The 22926-nt window shown below is 49.8% G+C and overlaps 2 protein-coding genes across 3 annotated transcripts in view; one reads left to right on the plus strand and one right to left on the minus strand.

Annotated features, from left to right (window-relative positions):
• Nucleotides 1-1632: 1632 nt before the first annotated feature.
• Nucleotides 1633-3317, minus strand: RPL35 (ribosomal protein L35). Its single transcript, XM_059486472.1, has 4 exons — nt 3265-3317; nt 2780-2916; nt 2376-2457; nt 1633-1839 (listed from the first exon to the last, which is right to left on the minus strand). The coding sequence occupies exons 1-4, from the start codon at nt 3265-3267 to the stop codon at nt 1690-1692; spliced, it is 372 nt and encodes a 123-aa protein (XP_059342455.1). The 5' UTR covers nt 3268-3317; the 3' UTR covers nt 1633-1689.
• Nucleotides 3318-3954: 637 nt separating this feature from the next.
• The window catches only part of SCAI (suppressor of cancer cell invasion), a 32156-nt gene continuing 13184 nt past the window's right edge, over nt 3955-22926 (plus strand). The window contains exons 1-6 of one of the 2 annotated variants that reach the window (XM_059486459.1): nt 11629-11825; nt 13108-13214; nt 14873-15004; nt 20916-21011; nt 21617-21703; nt 22220-22318. In XM_059486459.1, coding sequence (XP_059342442.1) covers nt 14898-15004; nt 20916-21011; nt 21617-21703; nt 22220-22318 — 389 coding nt within the window. In that variant the 5' untranslated portion in view covers nt 11629-11825; nt 13108-13214; nt 14873-14897. Of the gene's footprint in view, nt 4031-11628; nt 11826-13107; nt 13215-14872; nt 15005-20915; nt 21012-21616; nt 21704-22219; nt 22319-22926 lie in introns of those variants that run through there. The other variant, XM_059486460.1, reaches the window with a different exon arrangement.

The following is a 22926-nucleotide window of genomic DNA, read 5'->3' on the forward strand; positions in this document are numbered from 1 at the left end:
TGTGCCCAAACTGAAGCTGAGCTGTTCTCCAGTACTGCCTCCCGCTCAGCATGGGGATGGCTCCTGGACGTTCAGAGCCTGCTCAGTTGGGGTTTTTCCCCATTTTTCTGTTTCCCACCCTCTTGATTGGCATGCCAGTGATCTGTACTGACTGGGTCCTTGAGACAGCAGATCCTCTCTCAGCAGTGCTCCTGTGGCTGGGGCGGAAGGTGACACCTGGAGCACACCCTGACACTCACCGGTCTCTGCAGGCAGAGTTTGGGCCGTGCTTGCTTTGCCATGCTGTCGGGAGCACTGGCAGAGCTGCCAGGCTCCCTGAGCCGTGCTGCTGGAGCAGCACAGGGCACACAGCTCTCCCAAGAGAAGCCCAAATGCAGCCAGGCACGATCTGGCAGCACCACCTGCCCCAGCCTGCCTCGCTCCCAGCACAGGGACCAGCCCCTCTCTGTCTCCAGCATCAGCTCCTGGGATGGCAGTGAGCAGATCTGGGATCCTCACAGGGTGCTCCTGCTCCTGGGGGACAAGCAGCTGACGCTCCCTGGAGCAGCTCTGAGGCCCGGCAGGACACACGGACGCAGACACGGCCCTGTGACCCTGCCTGGGAGCAGAGCCCAGCCAAGGAGCCGTTCCCACACGCAGCCTGCCCGGCCCAGCGCCGTGCCAGCCCCGCTCCTCTCCTGCCAGACACGTCCCACGCACCCCATCCAAACAGGGACAGAGCCAGCACAGCCCAGGTGACATCACAGCGCAGCCACCCTCGCAAGGCCGCCATGTAGGGAAAACTCCCTGCACCGCACGTGATCGGGCCTCTCTGGATAAAACCAGCTTGAGGCTTAAAAATCCTTAATTGAGGGAGCAGAATTAAGACATTTTTCCTAAACAGAATCTGGATCCAATCTAGGAACTCCCTAATGGATAGGCAATTTTTTATGTTCGAATGCATTGGCTGCACTAATTCAAACCATGAGTGCTGCAGCCCTCACGCTCCAGCAGCACTGTGGAACTCTTGCTCACAATCAGAACCAAAAAAGGCTTTTGGAATTGCAGCTCCATCTCTGAGTCCCAATGAACTCCATGGGGGACAAACCATTTAACCCGTGCTGTGCTTTGCAGGTATAAAGAAGTGTGGAATTGTGAGGCCACGGATGCCCTGGGAGTTCAGTTCTCTTTCATACCCCAAGCTCACGTGCCCTCAGCAGCACCCAGACCCACACAGAGAACACCTGGTGTGGCACTATCCCTCCCACCCCGAGCTGCCCAGGGATCTGAACCAAGTGCTGACAAGTTTCCACGATGTCCCGTGAAATCCCTCAGCTAATTTAATCTTTTTCTATTAAACCTTCAATAGTGGCACAAGATAAAAATTTAAACCATGATCAATAGTGATAAATATCGACTGACTACCAACATTTGTGAAAAGCTTCCATTCTAGATCAATACCTGTTTGGATGAAGCAGCCTCACAGATCTGTACCCATTCACTGCCTGTTCCTCAGAGGCAAATAAACTGCCAGGTCTGTATTTCCATTAGCAGTCGCACACTTTCTGTGAACCCTCCCATTTCCCTCCATTAGGCTGATGATTCCTTTATGGGCTCCTTACCCACCACCCCCAAATAAACCACCAGTGACACTTCCAAAGCAAACTGCATTTAATGAGCCATCCTGCCCCGAGTGCAGCTGGCCCGGGGCTATGCCTTGATGGCGAATTTCCGGGCTGGGTATAATCGTTCCTTTCGCTGCTGCTTCTTGGTCTTCAGGTTCTCCTCGTGCTTGTTGAGCCTGCGCCGCATGGCCCTCGTCTTCTTGGGCCGCAGATCCAGGGGCTTGTACTTCTTGCCCTGTTTGCAAAGACACACAGCAGCTGAGCTCAGGAGACTCCCCTCCACTGGGAATTACAAGTGCATTGACTTTTGCAGCAGCTCTGACTCAGGTTTAAGTATGGCCTAATCTTACAAGCCCCACTTATCCAGCACCCCTTGAAAAGATCTTTTTTCCCCAACCAATACGATCTAACTCAAACTGCAGGAAGTGATAGTCTAAAAATTACAGAACCATATAGAATTTCTTGGTCACCTGTGAGATGATTAAATTGAAAATAAGAGTATCTGAATTTCTGCAAACCACATGTCCCAGCAAGTCCACCCCCACAGAAGCGATACTGCCAGAGGACTCTCCTGCAATAGGAGACACACCAAGCTTGCAGAACTCTTGCACTAATATTTAAAAAGCAACCATGACCACAGAACTTTAAACTGAACATAAATTATAGTTTTTCATTGAGTTTCAAGCTTTTCAGTAGCAATCCTTCCCAGAAACTTTGTAATTGTGAACGGCAAGAATGCAAAGGCCACTTATGGAAAACGCCTGTCCTTACCTTGTAGAACTTCCTCAAGTTCTCCTTCTGGGTCTGGTTGATGACGGTCAACACCCTGGCGATGGATTTGCGCACCACTCGGCTACAGGTGGGAAAGAGAGGGATGTGAGCACACCGTGCAGGAGCAGCTCCAGGGCCGAACCCCAGGTGCAGAACCCGCGTGTGCTCCGGAGCCCCCACACTGAGCCCCGCTACAGCCAACACCGGCAGCGCCCGGCCCAGCCCCTCCGAGCACAGACGCGCACCGGCCCTCAGGCCTAGGGAGATGCGCTCCTCTCCCACGCGCGATTTCAGGTTTTTCTTTTCCAGAGCAGCAGCCAGCACAGCCTGCGGGAGCGGCTCTCAGGCACGGTGCCCGGGACCCGGGGCACTGCCCAGCTGCCCTCGGCCCCGGCCCCACTCACATCTTGGACAGCTTGGAGGCGGCCCCGCCGGTCACTTTGGCCACGCGCAGCTGCGACAGCTCCACCTTGAGATCCTCCAGCTGCTTCAGCAGCTCCTCCTTCTTCTTCCCGCGCAGGTCTCGGGCCTTGATCTTGGCCTGCGGGCGGCGGACAGGCCGTCAGTGCCCCCGCCCGACCCCCGGGCCCGCGTCCCGCCCGCCCTCAGTCCCCGCGGCGCGAATGTGCGGGCCCAGGGCCCGGTGGGATGTGGGCGGACGGCCGGGATTCCCGGGCCCGGTGGGACGGGGGGGATGGCCGGGTGCCGTTCCCGCGGGATGCCCATGGATGCCCGGGTGCCGTTCCCGCGGGATGCCCGTGGATGCCCGGCGGCCGTTCCCGCGGGATGCCGGTGCATCCCGGTGCCGTTCCCGCGGGATCCCGGTAGATCCCGGAGCCTTTCCCGCAGGATGCCAGCGGATTCCCGACGGGCGGCCCGGTTCTCTCACCATGGCGGGCGGCGCGGGGCGGAAAGGCGGAAGCGGCGCAGGCAGAGGGGCGGTGCCGCGGCCGGACCGTACCAACGCGCGCAGGGCGGGGGGAGGAGCCTGCGCCGCGCGCCCCCCGCGGGAGGCACGGTGGTCCCGGCCGGGGCGCTGACAGGCAGGGCGGGAGGCACGGCCGGCCCCGGGCTCTGGGGCTGCAGCCCCGCGGGAGCCGCTCGGTGCTGCGGCTGCCGCCCCCGCTCTCTGGGAGCCGCCGGAGCCCGGTCAGCGCGCAGCCGGTGTTCTCATGCTGGCCGAGGTGCGGCACTCTTACACCGGCAGTGATGGGGACGTGATGGCGGGCGGGGCGAGAGCGGACGCCGCGGCACCGCGGGGCAGGGGCAGGGGCAGGGCCGTGCGCGCAGGCGGCCGCGCGGGACAGACAGACGGACAGACAGACGGGCTGGTCTCGCTCCCCGCGGCGCCGCCGCCGCCGTATCCAAGCAGCCGCCGCGCCTCACCGGCAGCGCGCGGGGGGGCGGAGCTTCTCGATTGACGGCCGGCGCAGCCAATGAGAACGCGATCTCGCCGTTAGCCTGGGCGCGCGGCCAATAGGAGAGCACGGGGGCGGGGCTGGCCGGCGCGGACCGGCGCGAGGCGGCAGCCGCGCTCCGCGAACCTCGGCGGCGCTGCGGCCGCGCCCGGACCGGGACCGTGATCGGGACCGGCGGGTGCGGACGGTGAGCGGGACCGCACGGCAGCGCCTGCCCCGCTCCGGCCCGGCCTCCAGGTGCGGGGGGCGGAGCGGCGGCGCGGGCGGACGCGGGCGGGGCGGCGGCGGGGGCGGGCGGGAGCGGCGGCGGCGGCTGCGGGCGCCTCGGGGCAGGCCCGGTGGCGGCGCGCCCCTCACCGCGGTCTCGCCTCCGCAGAGCTCCGGGCCCGGCGGAAGAGCCCCGCCGCGCGTGGGAGCCCAGGTAAGGCGGCAGGTGCGGACGGGGGCCCCCGGAGCATCCCCCGGCGGCGCGGCGGGGCCGTGCCCGGTGCCGCGGTGAGGGGCGGCGGGGGCGGGAGCTGCCGAGGCACCGGGCCGTGCTGGCCGCTGTCGTTGCTGCTGACGGAGAGGAGGAACGCGATGTGACACGTCTAACGCTTAGGCCTGGGCTGGCAGCGCAGCCGGGATAATCACCCTCCCGACCCCCGTTATTAACTTGGCCGCTGGCCGCGCTCCCTTCCCGCCCGCAGCCGCGGGGCCGCCGGTGCGGAGCGGCCGCTGACAGGTAGCGGCCATCGGCGTCGCCGGGCGAGCCCGTTGGGATGGAACGTTGCAGGATTTTACGGGAGCAGTCTGTGCGGGGCTGGGTATCCAAGCTGCCAGACTATCCAAGGTTTGATGGAATCGTCGTGGGTTCGTTCTGATTTTAAACTTCCATCGCAGCACCAAGTTCCCTTGGCACCAATTTTTATTTGTTTTTGTACAGAGAGGTGTCTTGGACAATAGGTGACATGAAATGCCCTTGGGGACAGAAGCTGGATGGTTGTTATGTTGTGTCATCCCCTCAAATTTCTTGTCTTATAAAAATGTGCATAACCTGTTAAAACATTCAAGATCAAGACTGCAGGTTTTCAGCTCTAGATCTAATCTCCCACCACAGAACAGGACCTGTTTTCATCAATGTCTGAGTTGCACGTCTCTCATTTAATAACCAGACTCCAAGCTTCTACGCTTTATCTGGGCCAAGCATTTCTGGTCCTCCAACCTGTAAAATGGACCCTTTAATATAAACAAAAAAATCTGGATTTTGCACAGTCTATCCAAATGCAACCTGTAATTCATGGCATCTTGTCCAGCTGATGCAGAGCAGCGCTGTGGGCCCATATGAAGACTGAAATGTGAGTGAGTCTCCCAGAATGTGTGTGCTTCCCTCTGCTCCTGCGGGCAGCAGGACTGCTGTGGTGGTAGCAGTCTTTGCAAATTGTAGAAATTCATCCTGTGTGGGTCTTGCTGTGGGATCTGCAGGTGCAGCTCCTGCCTGGGGTCTCTCACCCTGCCTGACCCCGTGGTGTGGTGGCTGTGCTGTCCCTGCAGGGTGGAGGAAGCACTCTGGGAGCCTGGTGCCCTGCTGGGGACCATGTGTGTAGAAAAGAGGCTTCATTTTCAAATCAGATTAATACAGTCTCATTCAAGATGTTTGAATAAATTGGACCACGATTATGTTAAATGAAAGAGTGAGTCACTTAACCATGAGCAGAGAGCTTTATTCTCCAGTCATCCTAGGCTGCCAGAGCAATCCAGACAGTCATGAATGTGATGGCCAGGTCCTTTACTGCAGGAAATAGAAAAACCATTCACAGAAACTATATGGAGAGAGGGAATATTTTGTTGTTCTACAGAGGAGAATGTAATCATTGTTCTGTCTTGCAATGTAGCTGCAATAAACTATCAGAATTCAGCTGGCAATCCATTACAAGGCAAGTCCCTTACAAACAAGGGAATATTTTATCACAACCATGTCTAGTTGGGCTTTGCTCTACGTGTAAGAACGATGCCGTGTTCTGTGCTCTTTTGAGAAAGTCGATCTACAAGTGATAAAGACGCTGAAAGTGCATTCCAGCGGGAGCAACATGAAGCTCATTGTTAATCATTCCCGTGTCCCTGTTTTATTTTGTGGAGGGGAGTGATAAAAATGGAGCGTAACGATTCCAAGCGTCGAGAAGGTTCTGCCCTGAGCCGGCTGTGCCCTGGGATCAGGTGGGGCTGTCCGTGGCCTGCAGGGAGGGCACGGGCTGGGGAGTGGGAGCCGGGGGCTGCAGCTCTCCCGCCGTGCTGCTCCCGTCACATGATGCTCTGCACGGTGCCCTGCTCGCGCTGCAGCTGCCTCGCTGCCGTGCACTCGCATCTCACATCTCCCCTCTTCTTGCATCACTTTCATTCTGCTTTGGCTCTGTCGGCGTTAAATGGAGCTGCTGGTGATCTGCTGCGGCACAGATGGATAATGGGAATTCATTGGGTTATCTGGACACGTTACTTTGTTGGCTTATCTTTTATTGTGCTTGGTGTGCTTTGGGTAAGGAGGGAAGATGTCTGGTGTGGAAGTCTGTTCTGAGGTGGTGTTACTGCCTAAAGAGCTGCAGTGGAGCTGATATTAAACAAAAACACCAACAGCCCCGCTAGTCCCCTAAAGCACAGTACAGCTATTGGATTCTGACCACAAAAACCTGGATGTTGATGTCTTTTTATACAGAACTTTACACGGTTCTCATTTTTTTCATAAAAATGATTGCTTCCATTTTGGAGCAATCCTGGGAGAAGGACAACCAAGACCTGTACATGCAGATTTTATAATAATTTTGTTTGGTGTTCTTGCATAAGAATGTTCTGCAGGCTTGGCTTTTATAGCTAAGGTGCACTGTTGAAGCACAAAAGCTCTGTTCAAGCTGTGTAATTTTTAAACAGGCTGGAAGCAGAGGTATGGTATGGAGCATGTGCTGCAGCAAGAGGAGACAGTTCAAAGGAGTGGACCAAGTTGTGTGTGGGAGCTGCACTGAGGGTCAAATCTAGGTCTGGTTCTGTAAAGTATGTAAGGAAGTTGCCAACACAAATATTACCTTGCAGCTTACATGAGCTGAGAGAGCGCAGCACAGCCCTGCAGCAGGGATGGAGCACAGTAACCATCAATCTGGTTCCCTGAGGATGTCAGTCAGGAAAGGAAGTGTGCGCTGCCAGACAGCCTGCATGGAGCTGCAGGTTTAGAGGACTTGTTGTTTGAAGTATTGTTAATTATTGCTATTAATATAATGGAACACAGACTAGAAGCTGAGTTTTTGAAGTATAATTAAAGCAGGAGTCAGCAGAGGGATTTCTGTGCTGTGAGGCAGAGGCGCGGCTCAGGAGCAGTACCTGCTGAGGAAGGTGGATTCCCACAGTGGCGATGCTCTCCATGCAATTCCCAAACGTGCTGGCAGCTCCCACCAAACGCTGGATTGGAGGGAAGAGCTGAACCGAAGGCATCAGAAAGCTTTCCCAAGCTTGTCCTGCACTCCCTTTTGTCAGAATACAGTTCCAGTTGGAAGGCAGCCACTGGCACCTTGGCTGAGGATGGGAACAGGCTGCAGAGTGTGACGATAGCTGCCCTCCAGATCGGGCACTGGCCTCAGCTGCCATTTGGGCCAGCCAGTAAATCATTTGGCTGGCTGGAAGGGAGCCTCTCCATCGCTCCATCCCACTGCTGTACAATGCAGCTCCGTGCTAGCTGTTTCATTTCGAATTAATGAGTGTACATAAAAGAGTTAAAGCATCAGTTGTTGTCAGACGAAGAAAGAAAAATCTTTCTTGTGACTGGGATGCTTTTCAGGAACTTGGCTGCTGGGAAGGCGAGAGGCATGTGCTTTTCCACCCTGCTTTAGGTGATGGCTTAGTTCAAGGGGGCCCAGATTTGGCTCAGTCAACAGTTGTGTTGGCGTCTTGCCATCAAATGTGCATAAAATGGAGCTGACTGCAATTCCCTGCTCACTCTAACATGGAGGGGCAGCGGAGGGACCCGAGGCTGCTGTGCTGTGCCGTGGCTTGCCTTGGCTGTGAGGGTTACCCTGGGGTGTGCCATCCCTGCAGCACGAGCTCTTGCTTTGTCACTGGCTCCTTGCTTTCCCGTCCCTGGGTCGTATTTTGGTGGCTTGTCATAACTAATGCGTTTCAGCCCTCGTTGTGCCTGTGCTCCCAAAATCTCTCTCCTCTCTCACAGTGGCTCATGTGCTTTTCCAGAGGTAGGAGCTTGGTCTCTCACTTGCAGACTCTTGCTATGGTTCTGTGGCTTATGCGCATTGCCACAAAATCGAGATAAAACACAACTGGCATTTTAGCTGCTCCAAGAACATTGTGTGTAAATAAACCACTAAATAGTTCAGCCTGTGAAATGTAAATACACACAGCTCACTGCCACAGCTGATCCTGTTTTTCTGTCTCCCTTCTACCCTCCCACCCCTGCCAAGAGTGGGCCAGCCTGATGGTTTTTTTCCTCTTGCTCTTTCATACAAAGCAAAGGACTGCTAAGTACCATGTAGGTGGTATGCAGGCACCACCACAGATTCATGATTTGAATTTGGATGAAAAGAAACGCTTATGTCCTCTTCCACATTGCTTCTGCACCATCTTCTGGAGATTCCTAGATTCTGATGACCCAGAAATTCTTCTTTGGTCTGACTTTGAGCTTGAGCCTGTTTTTAATAGCAAACCAGTGAAGTCAGTAGAAGAGCAGAGGCCCAACTGTGATGACATTTTTAGCCTGTGCCCTTTGTTCATCCTATACACAAAAGGTCGTGAACTGCAGTGAAAGAGGGATCACAGAGGGCGCAGAACAGACAAAGCTGGAACAAATTGTCAGTGGCAGAAACATAAAGAAGAGAAGCGAAAGTTTTGTGCTCTGAAGGCCACGTGCATGCCACGGTGAGATCATGTCTCCTGTGTTCAGAGTGATCCGCCCAGAGAGGATCCAGAGGAGGCTGCTGGTGAGGTGTGGCTCCCATGATCTCAGTGTGGGAGGCAGGAAGGGACTGCACGGTTTCCATGGCACGATGTTAATGAGCACCTCCGCGTGTTTCTGAGGGGAAGGATGCCAAAACTGCAGTTCTGCATACACACAGGTGTGCTTCCTAGCAGTAAAAGGATTTTTAAATACGTCTGAAACATACGAAAGGCCTGATTCTACAGGCCTTGAAATTAAAGTAATGGGATTGACACTGCGTATTGTATTTTCCAACTCATTTGACTCAGAATGGAGTTGAATGTGTGGTGCTGCCTATTTCCCTACAGGAAGTCATGACCCTGTTCCTGACGAGATTTCACAGGTAACGCAGAGGTGGCAGCTCCCCTTAAATCTGAGCTCTTGTCTTCTCATCCTCTGATGTGCTGAGGAAGGAACGATGCATTCATGTGAGAGCATAAACTTTCAGTTTGCAGTAATAAAATTTGTGTAACTTGTATAACAGTTCTTGTGTAACTGAGTGCCTGCTCTGTGCCACTTCCACTGGCCACAGCAGCGTGCAGCTGGGGAACGTGTGCGTGGGTTTATCTTGTTTTCTTATTTATCCCCTGCCTGCTCCTTTCCCTTTTTTAGGAATGCAATTGCACGATCAGGCTTCCTCTTTTTTTCTTCTTCAAGCAGCTTTTCAATCCCTTGTGTAACGTAACTGTTGTTTTTGTAGGGGCAAAGGTCCTGAAGATTATCTAGTGAGTAGTTTTCACAAAATTCAAAAGAAGTTGAAATAATGTGTTTAGTGCATCTGTTAAAGGGAAGGACAGACAGAAGGAAGCATCTGGCCAGCCCCTCAGAACGTGTGGAGCCCCAGGGCAGTGGCAGCTTGCCCTGTGCTGGGGAGAGCTGGATTTAATGGGATGCAGAGGGAAGGATCAATCCAGGTCGATGTGGGACCAGGCTCCCTGTGCCTGTAGGAGCAACTGCTGGCCCTGACTGCTCGTGCACTGGGGTGTGGGTGTGTTCATACACAGGCTCACTGGCGTTTGTGTCTTTTTATTATTTGCTTAGTGATTTCCCTCTTGCCTAATCCTTAGAGGTAACAATATTTTTGCAAGTTAGCTCTAAAAATATGTATTTTAGTTGGAAAACCAGTTTCTTGGAGAATTGTAACTATGTACCTCCAATAGGAGGTAGTTGCTAGACATAGTTACATTTGCAGGTGATTTTGTCAGCCATGCTGTAATTTGTACAAGAAGTCAGTAATTCATTTGTCCTTAGTGCCCTTCGAAGTAAACAAACATCCAGGCAGAGAGAACATGATTTGACCAACATTATCAGTGAGATACAACAGCTGCTTGTTTGTGTTTCCTAAGTTAAAGTTGCTTTTCACTGTGGCAGTCAGACAGAAGTGTCCCCAAGCCCAGGCTGTGTCGTTTTCCTCGTGCACGTGCACAGAGCACTGAGCAGAGCTGGGACACAACGCTCGGGTTGTTCCATGAGCTGGCCCTGGGCATTGCTGTCCCCAGGGACTGAGCCTTGCCAGGAGCTCAGGTGTGGGCTCAGCCTGCTCCCAGATGCTCCTGCAGCATCCAGCGAGCTGCTGGAATGGGAGCTGATGTGTCTGGAAGGGCTGCAGCCTCTGCAGTGCAGACGTGCCCTGAGGTGAGCAGTGGTTGGGGTGAGGAATGTCTGTGATTGCTTCCAAATTTTACTAAAAACCTTGGAATCATAAAGAAATCTTTCCCCCCCTGCCTACATTTTGTGAAGAAATGGTTTGATGTATAACTGCTCATTGCCATTCCCTCTCAATTCCTGACTCCTGCAGGCTGTGAGGTTTTCAGTGCCTGTCTGGGGGGAATTGCTAATTATTTATTTCAGTGTTTCTTGGGCAGAACTGAGTGGTGTCTTGGGAACTTCAGGGCAGTGGCTGTTGATGGAGAGTTAGGTATTCTGGCAGGAGGAATGAATTTGGTTTCTAATGCATTTTGTGTTGTCTGAGGCTCTGTCAGGACTAGCACTCTGAGCAGATCACATGGAAACACACAGATGGTTTTCCCAAAACGTGCAGTATAGCGTTGAAAGAAAACATGAGACACGAGTGTGCCAGTCTGCAGAAGAAAGGGACGGGCAAATAGGGTGCCAAGGTAGGCATCCTGCTTGGTGAAGGTAAGATTGGCTGGTTTTGGTAGAGTTTTGGGACATGATAGTTGCAGGCTTTGTGTATGGACGATCAGGAGGTTGGTTTTATCTGTGCTGGTAATTTGCAGATAAGGAATAGATACCAGCTGGGCGCCTGGCTTTGTGTCACATCCCCTTTTGGCAGTGGTGCTGTGGGAGATATGTCAGGATGGAAAGTGGAAAGAGAGCTGGTCTCTCACTCAAGGTTTGACAGCTTTAAAATCCTGAACTGGAATGTGTTTTCCACCATTGGGTTCTGTAGAGAGCAGCTCTAGGAACATCTTAGTTTGGGGAAAATCCTGTATCAAGAAGACAGATGAACAAAGTGTGTTTGCTTTTGTTTTTTGGTTACTACTTGTGCCTCTAAGCAGGGAGTGGGAAGCATTTGAAAATCAGTCAAGGTTCCATAACTGAGAAGTGATGGCTTAAAAAAAGGCAGTTGAGTTGTACAAGTGCTCTGTCAGGAGGTCCAGGTGTCACATGCAGGAAACTGCTCCTGATTCTGCCTGTCCTCACTGATACATGAGCTGACAGACCCCTGACATCCTCCTGTGCCCTCAGGTTACACCACGGCTGCACCTTCAGTGTGCGAGGTTTCCTTGGCTGTACACGTTGGGTGGGGAGTTGTGACCCTCCCCTTCCAGCAGGCACTGAATGGCAGCTTACAGTCATGCTGGCTGTGGAGCAAATCTGAGAGGATGTAATGCCCTTATTGAACATATCCATGCTGGGCTTGCATTGTCAGCTGCATTTCCCTGACCCAGAGCGTTCCCTCATGGCTCACAAAGCCTGCCTTGCTTTGCAGGCCTGGATCCCAGGGCAGGGCCAGGGGGGAGTGCATACCATTAACTTCAGCACTCTTTTTCTCTTCCAGCTAAGCCTGGAAAACCTTAGCCAAAAGACAGCAAACCACAGGGAAGTGGAGACGTGTGTGATGTAAGTGACATCTGACTTTAAAAATACTGCCCAGCACCGTGAAACCCCCGTCCCTGTCCCATGTCCCTCCTCTGCTGCCCTTCAGCTCCAGCTGCCATCCTCTGGGGTGGCTGTGAAGCTCTGCTACCCTGGCTGCTGCAGTGGGATGAATTCATCAAATGCAGTAATGTGTTGCATTAAGCAAACCTGGAATGGTCTGTTCTGAGAGCTGGTAGGGAAGAACCTGGCACACCAAGTGTGGGGCTTGGCGAGCACGGCTTTCCTGCCTTGTATGGCCTGAGGAGTTGGCAAAATCTTTGAGAGAATAATAACTTCTGCTGGAAGCCACCATTTTCTAACTTATTTTAACAGTCTTTTAAACCAATGTTTCAATGTCTCCTTCTGCAGACTCTGGAGAGCATTTTTTAATGTGTTACTTAAGAAAAAATTGTCATTCAAAACATCCCAACAGTTTCTTTTGCACGCAAGAAAGCAAAAAGCATCAAGCAGAGAACAAGAAATGAAATAGGTGGTATTCCTGGTATAGTTGGGCTGTCAAAACTGGGAGAACTGTCTGTCTGCAGATGATCCATGTGATAACTTCTAGTGTCAAAGGGAAGGTGAGGTCCCCGTTGTGGATGTGCTCCTGGTTGCTTTTTATTTACATTGTTCATTTGTAGCTGAGCAGTCCCTTAGGAAAGGGCCATGTCAGGAGCTGTATTCCTCCCTTTGCTGTGCCCACTTGCTGTTCTAATAATAATTCTCCCTCCTGTCTGTACTGCTGCTGCATTACAACACAGTCCTTAGTGCAGGAGCACCTCCTCCTCTCCCGAGCTGCTCCTGACAGTAGCTCTTCCTTTGTACAGCACCAAATACCACCCTCTCCAGAGCATGATAAGCCAAAACCGGTGCATGAAATAACTAATTTTATTTTCCTTCTCTGTCAGCTGGAAAAGACAGCTTCACATATTTTTCTGGCCTTCCGATACCTTTCACATTGGCAGGCCATGGATTTTCTGGTGTATCTTTTATTGATTGCATAAATGGCCTCTTCACAGTGGGTCTGGTGAACTCCTTGCATGTGAGAAGTACTTGGTTTTAAAAAACAACCCAAAGCCTAGCTGGTTTTATTTGCCTGTGCCAGGGCTGGCACAGGTTATGTTGGCAGTGGTTGGGGTTGTTGGGTAGTATAACTTTAGGGTGATGTAAAATAAAATTCACTGCCATGAAATTAAAAGACTGATATCTAGATTGTCTGAAACATACTTTGCAACTTAAGCAAGCTCCTCAATTTTTGCAAAAGTGTCTGAAGCTGCTCTGGAGTGCCTGGACAGCCACGGTGGAGCGCAGAACCTACGGGCTCGCTGCAGGATTTAGGTCACCCTTGCTGTGGAGCACACAGGACCTGGGGTATTGTCCCTCTTGCTGAAATTCCTGAATCACCTCCTGGCTACTTCTGACATTTGTTTTTCAGGTCTCGCTGTTCACTCCAATCTCATGTGTTGGTGCTCTGGTACTTGGTGTTGTTTGTTCTGTGCTGTGTAAATGTGAATGCTCAGAGGTTTCAGGCCCAGCCTGGGGCTCACAGTATTGATGTCCTTCTTGCCAGGCTCACGCCAAAGCTTGTGGCATCTGGGTGCTATGTTTTGGACTCTGGCACCTGTATTGCAGTTACCTGGCAATACAGAGACACTTTTAACCTTTTTCTGGAGCTCTTCAGCAAGTGGTTTGTGCAATGCCCCCACGGCCTTGCTCTGGTGGGCTGTCACGTGGGTGTGTAAAAACAAGTCTGTGTGGGCTGCCTCTTGTCTAAACTGGGGAATCATGAGACTGCTTGGTTGGCAGGGTGGCCCTCTAACTTACCCCAAAAGCTGGGTGGAAGCTGCCAGTTCCTCCTGCGTTTGTTAGGCATGAAGTGTTTGTTCAGGGAAGCATTTCTGAAGCCTCTTCAGTTATTGTGAAGGATTTTTTTGTGCCAGTTGCTGAAAGATGCTTCTGGGTGCTTCCTGATGGCTGGAAAGAGTGAGCTTTGCCATTTCCTGGCTTGGACTGGGACATGTAGGTAATTATTTGTGCAAATAGCATCCAAACAGAAGTGCTGCACAAATGGAAACCTGTTGCTTACCAGAAACACACCAGAACTGGCAGGGAAGCTGCTGGAAGTAAAAGCCCTGCATGTGCCCAGTTAGAGGTGTGTTTATCCTGCACAAAAATCCTGAGCAGGGCAGAGCTGAAGACCTAGCAGCCATTTCCAGAGATGTTTTGTTGTTGTTTCTGCTGCAAAATCTGTAGCTCATCTGTGTATGCTCAAAAGGGTAATTTGATATCTGTGGATGTTTGGAGTAAGATTTTTAAAAGCCACTCTGCCTCTGTAAGCTTTCATATTCCCTTACTCACTCAATGCGGCAATTATCTACATTATATCTTAGTTTTTTGTTCAGGTGATTATTGTACAATATAACATTTTACTCAGGTGAAGAATAAAAACAGATCTGCAGGTATCTTTGTGGGCAATGCAGGCCATGGAATTAAACAGTCATGAGCATGCAGAGAGGAAGGATCGTAGGGTACTTTTCAGCATTCTGGCTAAACTTGCCTGTTTTTAGCAATAGGAGCCATTGAGCTACAGTTTTCACAGTAACAGAAGAAAATGAAATGTAAAGAGAGCTGAGGCTAGTCTCTAAATACAGCTGCAGGATAAATACCTCTGCAGAAGGCAAATTTGGAGAGGATTTCTTTGTCCAAGTGTGAAACCCAAGTGCTGTTTGTGCTACAGTCCTTCATTGTCAGTTTTGTGTTTGTGAAGACAGTCTTCAGAGTTATTTTATTTTGTGACTGTTGTACCACTGTTACTTTTAATTTTGCTCTGTTAACTAGTGCATTGTTCAATAATTAGTCCCATGCCTTGATTCTCAGCTGTTTTTTTTAATGAGTCTTGAGAAGAGTAACCTGTGGAGAACTGCATGCTCTGTGTTACATCCCCATGGAACTGAAAATGCATCTCAGTCTGGATGAGTTCATAGCAGCCGTTGATTTTTGAGTAATTATGGCTGTTTTTATCTTCATAGGACTGAGCTTGCCCTAAAAGAAACCATGTCATCAGGGGGAGCTGAAGATGATATTCCTCAAGCAGAGAGAAAAACGGTGACAGACTTTTGCTACTTATTGGATAAATCTAAGCAGCTCTTCAATGGCTTAAGGTTAGTGGATTTCTGACAGTATTCCTTCAGAAAAGCCTCAGAACACACACTGCAGTATGTGATGCTGGAGTCAGTACAGTGAACATTTCAAACCCCAAACCAGTGTGTTTAGGAGAGAGTAATGCACCCCTCTATGGGTACTTTTGGACCATGTGTGTAAGAATGTTTGTAGGAGCAGAGCTTCCAGTTTATAGTAAACTAGGATTTGGAAATCCCATTAAATTGATGTGATTATTGCTGAAATTGTGTGTCTGAGGGCCACAGTTAAGGATTAGATGTGACTGTGTGCCGACCACAGTATGCAAATGCAAACCACTACTGTCTCTGTGGAAAAAGAAAGAAATGAGGAGAATTTTTCTGGATGGGAGGAAAGTAGGAAAGGGAATATCTTTGGGGAAGAAATTTAGTAATAAGCAGAAACATCAAAACCATACCCTGTATGTGTCTGCTGAAACAAGTGCCTTATCTGAACTGTGGAAAAAGGTAAAATCTACATTTATCTACTAAGCAGCTGCAACAACAGCTGGAAAGTCCAACTGCTTTGTCTGCAGGGGAATACACGTTTGGACAGTAATATGGATATCCTGTTTATGTCAATATATGCTGAGTTTAACAGCATGTATCCAAAGCTGCTTTATTTCTAAGCTTTGCTGTAGAGTCTCTTAAGTAACAGGGGTTTGAGCTCATATCTGGTTGGCAGTTCAGCCTCTTACTGGTCTCTGAGTAATGCTGTATGTTTGGGCCCTTATAGCTTGCTGTTAGTCAAACACAGATGGTTAGCAAAGATGCTTTTAATTCCTCCACCCCCTGCTATTGATAATCCTTTAATGTGCTTTAGAAGTTGATTACCAAATCCAAAACAAACATTTTGTGCTCCAAAATCTGAATGGCAAATGGGCAGTAGAGACAAGGAGCTCTTGGTGATTGTGTTTGACCCCCCCATGAAAGGCAGTCTAAAGCAAAAGGGCTGAGATTTTGAGACCAGGATTTCCAGGACTGTATATGACATTACACTGGCTTTCTGATAGAATTTGCTTGAAATTTTGGCCTGAAATGAGCACAGTTGATGTGTGGCTGTGTGCTGCTCCAGTTCAGATCAGAGGGTGGCAGAGAACCTCCAGCCATTCTGTGCCTCCTGTGCCATGGAGGGAGGTAGGGCTTGTGTCAGATTTCGAGATGAGAGATGGAGTTTCTTAGTGTATCCATGGTACTTTTCCAGAAAGAAACCTTCTTGTCCAGCTAAATGAAAAGAAAATGGAGAATACCTTTGGATGAAGTATGGCAAATAAAAACAGAGATGGGATTAAGCAGCCAGTGCTGCTGTGTGAAAATAGGAATATTGCAGAACAGGAACCTCTGTCCTTACTGTAACCTGGCACTGTTACTTCTTACACTTGACCACCATTTCACCTCTGAGACTTGTGATTCCCGTGGGCAAAATGACAGGATAAAGCAACACTATAATTCTCAGGTATCTGCTGTGTTAGTGCTTGTTCTCTGGGGAGTTCACCTGGAAATGTCTTGGCAAGCATCCCAATTCTTAGTCCAGTTGCTTCATAATAAATGCGTTTGATTCATGCCTGACGCCTTCTGTTTTGAAGATGATGACAGCCTTTGCTGCTGTGTTTTTTGCTATTCTCTTGCCCCTACCACATTTCGTAGAAAAGAAGAGATGGGGGACGGAGGAGAGCAATGATTTCCTCCCCAAAACCTCCTCTGGGCACTTCAGCTACAGGGAGCTCAGCCTATAGCTGTGTTGGCAGCTGCTTAGCTGTTGCTGCTGCCAAAAATTGCAAGGGCTCAGCCTGCCACGTCTTTGTTTCAGTAGCATTTCCTTCCTCTCTTCCCCATGCAGATGCCAAATACAGCATTTGAGGGAAACATATGATGCTCTGCCAAGGTGGCTGCTCGAAAGTGCTCCCAGTGATAGCATCTCCTGTGGCCGTGCTGCCAGGGTGACCCGGGGGGCTGTCGTCCTGGGCTCTACCCTGGGCTATAGGCTAGAATAAACTGCTGATGAAGTGTGTTGCAATGGCTCTCTTCTCCCCTTTCCCCACTCCCACTTGCTTTTTTCTTGGAAAAGGCTGGGAAGAGGGAGGCTGTAAGGAAGCAGTTTGTCATGGTGTATTGTCACTGGTATTATTTTCTTTTAAATGTTAAAAAGTGCTTAAATGTGTTCAGTATCACAAAGAAGCCTGGAACTTCAAGGAATTAAAAGACTTTCAGCAACTGTATTGAACTGTATTTTAGGGAAGTGATTGTCCCTTTGTACTGGGCACTGGTGAGGCCCCTCATGGCCAGAGAGACACTGAGGGGCTGGAGTGTGTCCAGGGATGGGAACACAGCTGGGAGAAGGTCTGGAACACCAGGAGCAGCAGAGGGAGCTGGGGGGCTCAGCCTGGAGAAAAGGAGGCCCAGGAGGTACCTTCTGGCTCTGTGCCACAGCATTTCTATCCCACTGCTGCTCAGGTTCTGGGAACAGGAGCCTCTAACTACTACAAGCCCATGAACATAAAAGGAAATTGTCTCTTTTTATCACCTGTCAAAACTGTGAATGTCTTTAAAGCTTTGAATGTTAAACTTACAGTTATTGTAGCCTTCCTCTTTGAAGCATGCTGCTGAGTCTCTGGGACTTTCTCAGCATCTTTAATGTCCCTGTGTGACAACTTCCATGTGATGCTGGCCAAGCACATCTCAGCACCTTTTATTGGGCTTCAGCCAGTATTATCTGGCAGCATGGCTGAAATGAACTCCTGACAGAGAATTAACTATGAGCACGTAAGTAGTACTGGCCTTTGGGGAGACAAAGACTACAGCAAGAATTGTATAAAATCCTGGTCTGTCTGTGAAATTTGTCCACCAGCCACACTAGTGCAGCAAGAGAACCAGTCTTGTGTGCCCAGTGTGAGAAACCCATCATTCTAGAACATCGGAGTTTGTGTCTTCACATCCCGTTTGGAATGTTCTAAAAGCCAAGGAACTGGAAATGGTTTCCACTTGTTGTTGCAGGCTATTGTACTGTCCTAAATCAAATCTCCAGTCCCTCCTCTGCATTTGGATTCGTTTGGTTGCCCCTTTTCCCCTCCTGTAGTGGTGTTCAGCCAGAGCAGTGCTGAGCCAGCAGCGTGGGCTGGGCACACCCCACAGGAGAACCTGCTGCCTTTGTCTCTCCTCACTGCTCTGGTGTCCTCCTGTAGATCTGGAGGCAGCAATAAGTCTTGCTATAACATAGCTCTTGAGCTCTCACCTTGGGTGTATAATTGCTTCTGGGCCATGTATTCCCTGTCTCCTTTGGTGGGAGGAGCTGTGCTAAAAGCCCACTCTGCAATCAGCCGAGGCTTTGGGATTCTTTTGGGCTAATTCTCACCAAATAATGCACATCCCCATGTTCTGTTAGAAAACTGCACTAAATGTCCTCTTCTGCTTATGCATCCGTCTTCTCATGGCAGAATTTCTTGGTACACAGGAGCAGCATGTGTGATGTTCAGCGCAGAGCAGTAGAGGGGTGGCAGGAAGGGCAGCTCTTGTCTGCAAAAAGCAGTAGTGAAAGCACAGTAATGTATTGTCATAAATGAAGTTTTATTACAGCCATGTCAGAATACTATCAAAAGAACAAGTGCTACTGTCTGTTTCCATGGAGATCCTTCCCGTTCCCTGGGGAGCCGAGGGATCCGTGGTGTTGTGCAGCTATGCCAGCTGCAATTAGGCAGGCAGGCTGCAGGAGGAATATCCGTGTGGACAGGCAGCAGGGGCTGCAGCCAGCAGTGCCAGGCACAGGGGCACTGCCCTGGCAGGGGCTTCTGCAGGCACACTCAGTGCCACACACTCACATCTAGTGCTGCACACAAATCGAGCTGGGCTTTGTGCTTGGGGTACGTTAGAGTGTTTGGGATGTGCAGAGCAAGGTGTGGAGGGGGAGGTGAAGGTGAGTGTGTTAATTAGCTCACTGATGAGGGATAGATGCATGAGCATCATCAGCCCATACCTGCACTGTAACCCTACCTGCTTAATGCTTAGTTTGTGCAGGTACCAGTGTTTGAGAGAAGGGTGCTTTCTTGGGTTGGGGTTCTTCAAGTCAGCTTGTTAATTCAGGCATTCTATAGGTTAGTGCCAGGGAACTTTGATTTGTATGTTTTTTAAAAAAATTATCCATTTCGGTGTTGGTTTTTAATTAAATATTTTTTATATATATACTTTAACATTGAATCTTGTGGATGTGCTAATTAAATTAAATTAAAGCTACCTCTGCTGTGTCAGAGTCTGTGCTGTATCTTGGGTGTGTGTTTGGACAATGCCTTAGCTTCTTTTGTTTAACTAAAATGTTTACATCTATTACGAGGACAGAAGGTGGTGAATTGTTCCTTGCAGAAAATGCTTTAAATTTGCATGTGTTTGTATCAAGCTGTATTTGAATGAAGATGTCGGTACCCTGAAGCACATATTTATATTCCTGTTTACCCCTTGCTACACAACATACATTGCAAGATTTTGAGCAGCCCATTGCAAGTTTGAAGGGATCTTTTTTGTTTTTTAATTTGGTAAAATCCTGCCCAGATTCCTTGGCATCTTCATGGAATATCAGCACCAAGTACTGGAATGCTTTTCCAGGCTGGTAAGGATTCATTTTACTTGTAGTAGCTGAGCTAGGTCCCTTCAAGCTGTGTGGGAAGTACAGTTGGCTGACAAGCAGAAGAATATTAATTTCCTTTCCTACCTCGGGTGCTGTTAAAGCAATTACAGTGAGCAGAAACAGGCCAGAACACTGCTCTGAAATGGTGTGTACGGCTCTGCTTCTCTGGCTCCCTCAAAGGACATGGCAAGGTTTCCTAGAGGTGCTGCTTCCCTTGGTCTCTGCCCTCCAGGCTTGGATGTGGCATGTGCTGCTTTTCTGTCTGCTGAAGGTGGTACATGAGCCAGCACAGTGATTTGAGAGAGCATTCCTTGTGGAAATCAATCTTGAATCAAATAAAAGAGGATTCTGTCTTGGAAAAGCCGTTCTACTTTCAGCTGCAGAGTTGTGCACCTCCTTTGAATGAGCTTTGGTGTAGATGTGTGGGGAATGTGTGCTCAGTGGGACTCAGGGGTTTGGTCCCCTCTGTTGCATTTCTTTCAAGATTCAGGTCACTCCTGGGAGATGGGAGGAGTGAGGGTTGAGAGCAGGAACCTTTAAAGCCAAAATCCTTAGGAATACATCATAGTTGTGGGGTGGAAATCTAGCACAGCCTGGAAATGGAGGGGAGGCAGGAGAGCAGAGCTGAACTGGGTTGGCTGTCTCACCTTGTATCACTGGAGACTGACAGGAACAAAGCAGAAGTTCTCAGGTTGTGTCGTGTCACTAGCTGTGAGTGAGAGGGTGACAAATGTGGTGATGGTGTAACAGAACCCAGTGGGTGCTAACTGTGAGCATCCATCTGCTGGCCTGACCTGCTGATAGTGGGGCACTGGTTTTGGCTGTGATGTCACAGGCTCTGTTTCTTAAACATGACTGTATCTGTTGGAAAAAGATTCCTTCCTTCATCAGTAACAATAAATATTATCAGTCTCTATTGACTAATTTCCATCTGCTTGTTCTTGGGTAGGGTTTTTCTGTATTATGATATTTTAGGAGTCCAATTTGTCTTTCTGTGCACATAACCATATAATTACTTCTCTTTTAGCAAAATTGTAAGATATTTTCAAACACCTGTTGCATGTAGGAACATGATCATTTCCTATTTGGAGAGATCCAGTGACAACAGGTTTTGAGAAACTGTCAATCATGGTTCTTGTAGTTCTGGGTGCAGGCAGGATTCTAAAGTATGTGAATGAATCCTGGACAAATCAGTTATGACTTTGACACAAACGTGCTCCTGTCGTGTTGGGCTGACTGGATTCTGCTTCCTAATTCTGCTTTTGTCACTGTCTCTTGCAGGGATTTACCTCAGTATGGGCAGAAGCAGTGGCAATCCTATTTTGGGCGAACATTTGATGTTTACACCAAACTCTGGAAGTTCCAACAGCAGCACCGGTAAGGAAATGTTGTAGGCAGATGTGTTGTGTGGGTTTGAGTGCAGCTTTAATCTCTGGAATGCCCAGAGCCCCAGCTAAGATTGAGATTTCACTGTGTTGTTCAAGCATGAAGGGAGGGAACGGCAGCTTCCTGCAGTGCTCACAGTCTGTTGAATTAAAATGTTGCAGAGTGTTCGGTGGGACTTTTTTAACAAACCCTTTTGCTCTACCTGAGTGTGGGGTGCTTTAATTTCTTACTGAGGAGGTGATGGATTCTGCAGAGCAGGATCTGGAATGGTGTGAAGTCTCTTGCTGCAGCGTGGGCTCTGATCCTTCACACCTTCCTCTGGCTGCATAGTCTGAATGTTCTCCTGGGAAGTGGTGACCTTTTGTTGTGTGTATTTTGTGCAACACACTTATGTCTGGTTCTGGCAAGTTTATGCAAGATAAATGGCCCTTCTTGTGGGGTGTGTGTGCTGCTGGCTCTGTGGGGCTGCTGCTGGCAATGCTGCACCAGTAATGAAAGCTGAATTTGGCCCTGCAATGGCTCTTTGTCTTGTCTGGTGGGATGTTCTGGGAAATTTGGGAATCCTTTTAATCTTTCTTTTCTCTCTTGCGACATAGACAAGTATTGGACAATCGGTATGGGTTGAAGAGGTGGCAAATTGGGGAAATTGCTTCCAAGATTGGGCAGCTCTATTACCATTATTAGTAAGTAAGCACAGAAGAGGATTCAGTGGACAATGCAGGTTTAGTGGCAGCTGCATGCCAAATGTCTGGATGCTCAGTCAGGAGGAATCAGTGATTGGGCTGGTCGTGATGCCTGTTTGTGAATGAGGGCCCTGGGGACTGCATGGGGTGCTGCAGGGAAGGGCTCCTGTGAGCCTGGTGCCACTGGTACTGCCCAAGGGCTTCTCTCCTGCCTCCAAAGGGTCTTCCACATGTGCTGCATTGGAATGTTGTGATTTGCAAGTTTGGGAGCTTAATGTTCCTTTACACTGTTCAGTGACCCCAGCACCCGTACGTGTGGTGCAGGATGGGCAGCTGATTGATATCTGAAATGGGATCCAAGCTGTGACACATCCCACAGCGAGTCTGGCTCTCCTGGGCTGGCACTTGAGGAGGGAGCTGTGCAGGGAGGCACAGGCTGGCTGAGGGGCAGGAAGGGAGGTTTGCTGTGGCTTTCTTTGCTGTGAGGCCGTGAGCTGATGGCCCTGTTGCCCGCAGCCTGCGCACCTCAGAGACCAGCTATCTCAACGAGGCGTTCTCCTTCTACTCAGCCATCAGGCAGAGGTCCTACTACTCCCAAGTCAACAAAGAAGACAGGTATGTCTGAAAGGAGGCCCTTGTTTTTTCAAGACTAGAGAGGTGTGTGGAAGCAGCAAGGAGCTATAAACTGTTGGAGCATAACTAGGATAAAATCCATGTTGTTGAAGGAAGTTTCTTTTAATCCTTCTGCCAGTATTGAAAAATTCAGGATAAATAAGGGCTTTGCTGTATGACTGGAAGAATACTTTGTTACCTGGTCCTAGATAGAAAGCTATTAGCCCCAAAATTTTGTAATTTTAAATCCTGAGTGGTACCAGTGCTGGGAGCTAGAATGCTGTGGGTGGAAGATGGGTCAGCTGGGCTGGAGCAGAGGAATCTCATCAGGCCTTTCAGGGGAGCAGCAGCTCATGCTGCAGTACAGTAAGGTTTGAACAGCCAGCCATGATATCTGACTCCCATGTTCCTGTCAAGTAAGGAGGCTGTTGGTATCTTAAATTATTTTTTATGTCCCTGTACTCAATTTTAACTAAACCTCCAGGCAGCCAGGTGGCTATTCATCAGCACATGAGTTCAGTCAGAACTCTTAATCTGCAACTGTTCAGCCCTGCCGTGGTCTTAAACTCCTCCTCTCCCTTACCCCAGCTACCTGCCTCTGTTCTATTTTA

Source organism: Ammospiza nelsoni, chromosome 20, assembly GCF_027579445.1.
Source record: "Ammospiza nelsoni isolate bAmmNel1 chromosome 20, bAmmNel1.pri, whole genome shotgun sequence".
NCBI classification, from domain to species: Eukaryota; Metazoa; Chordata; class Aves; order Passeriformes; family Passerellidae; genus Ammospiza; species Ammospiza nelsoni.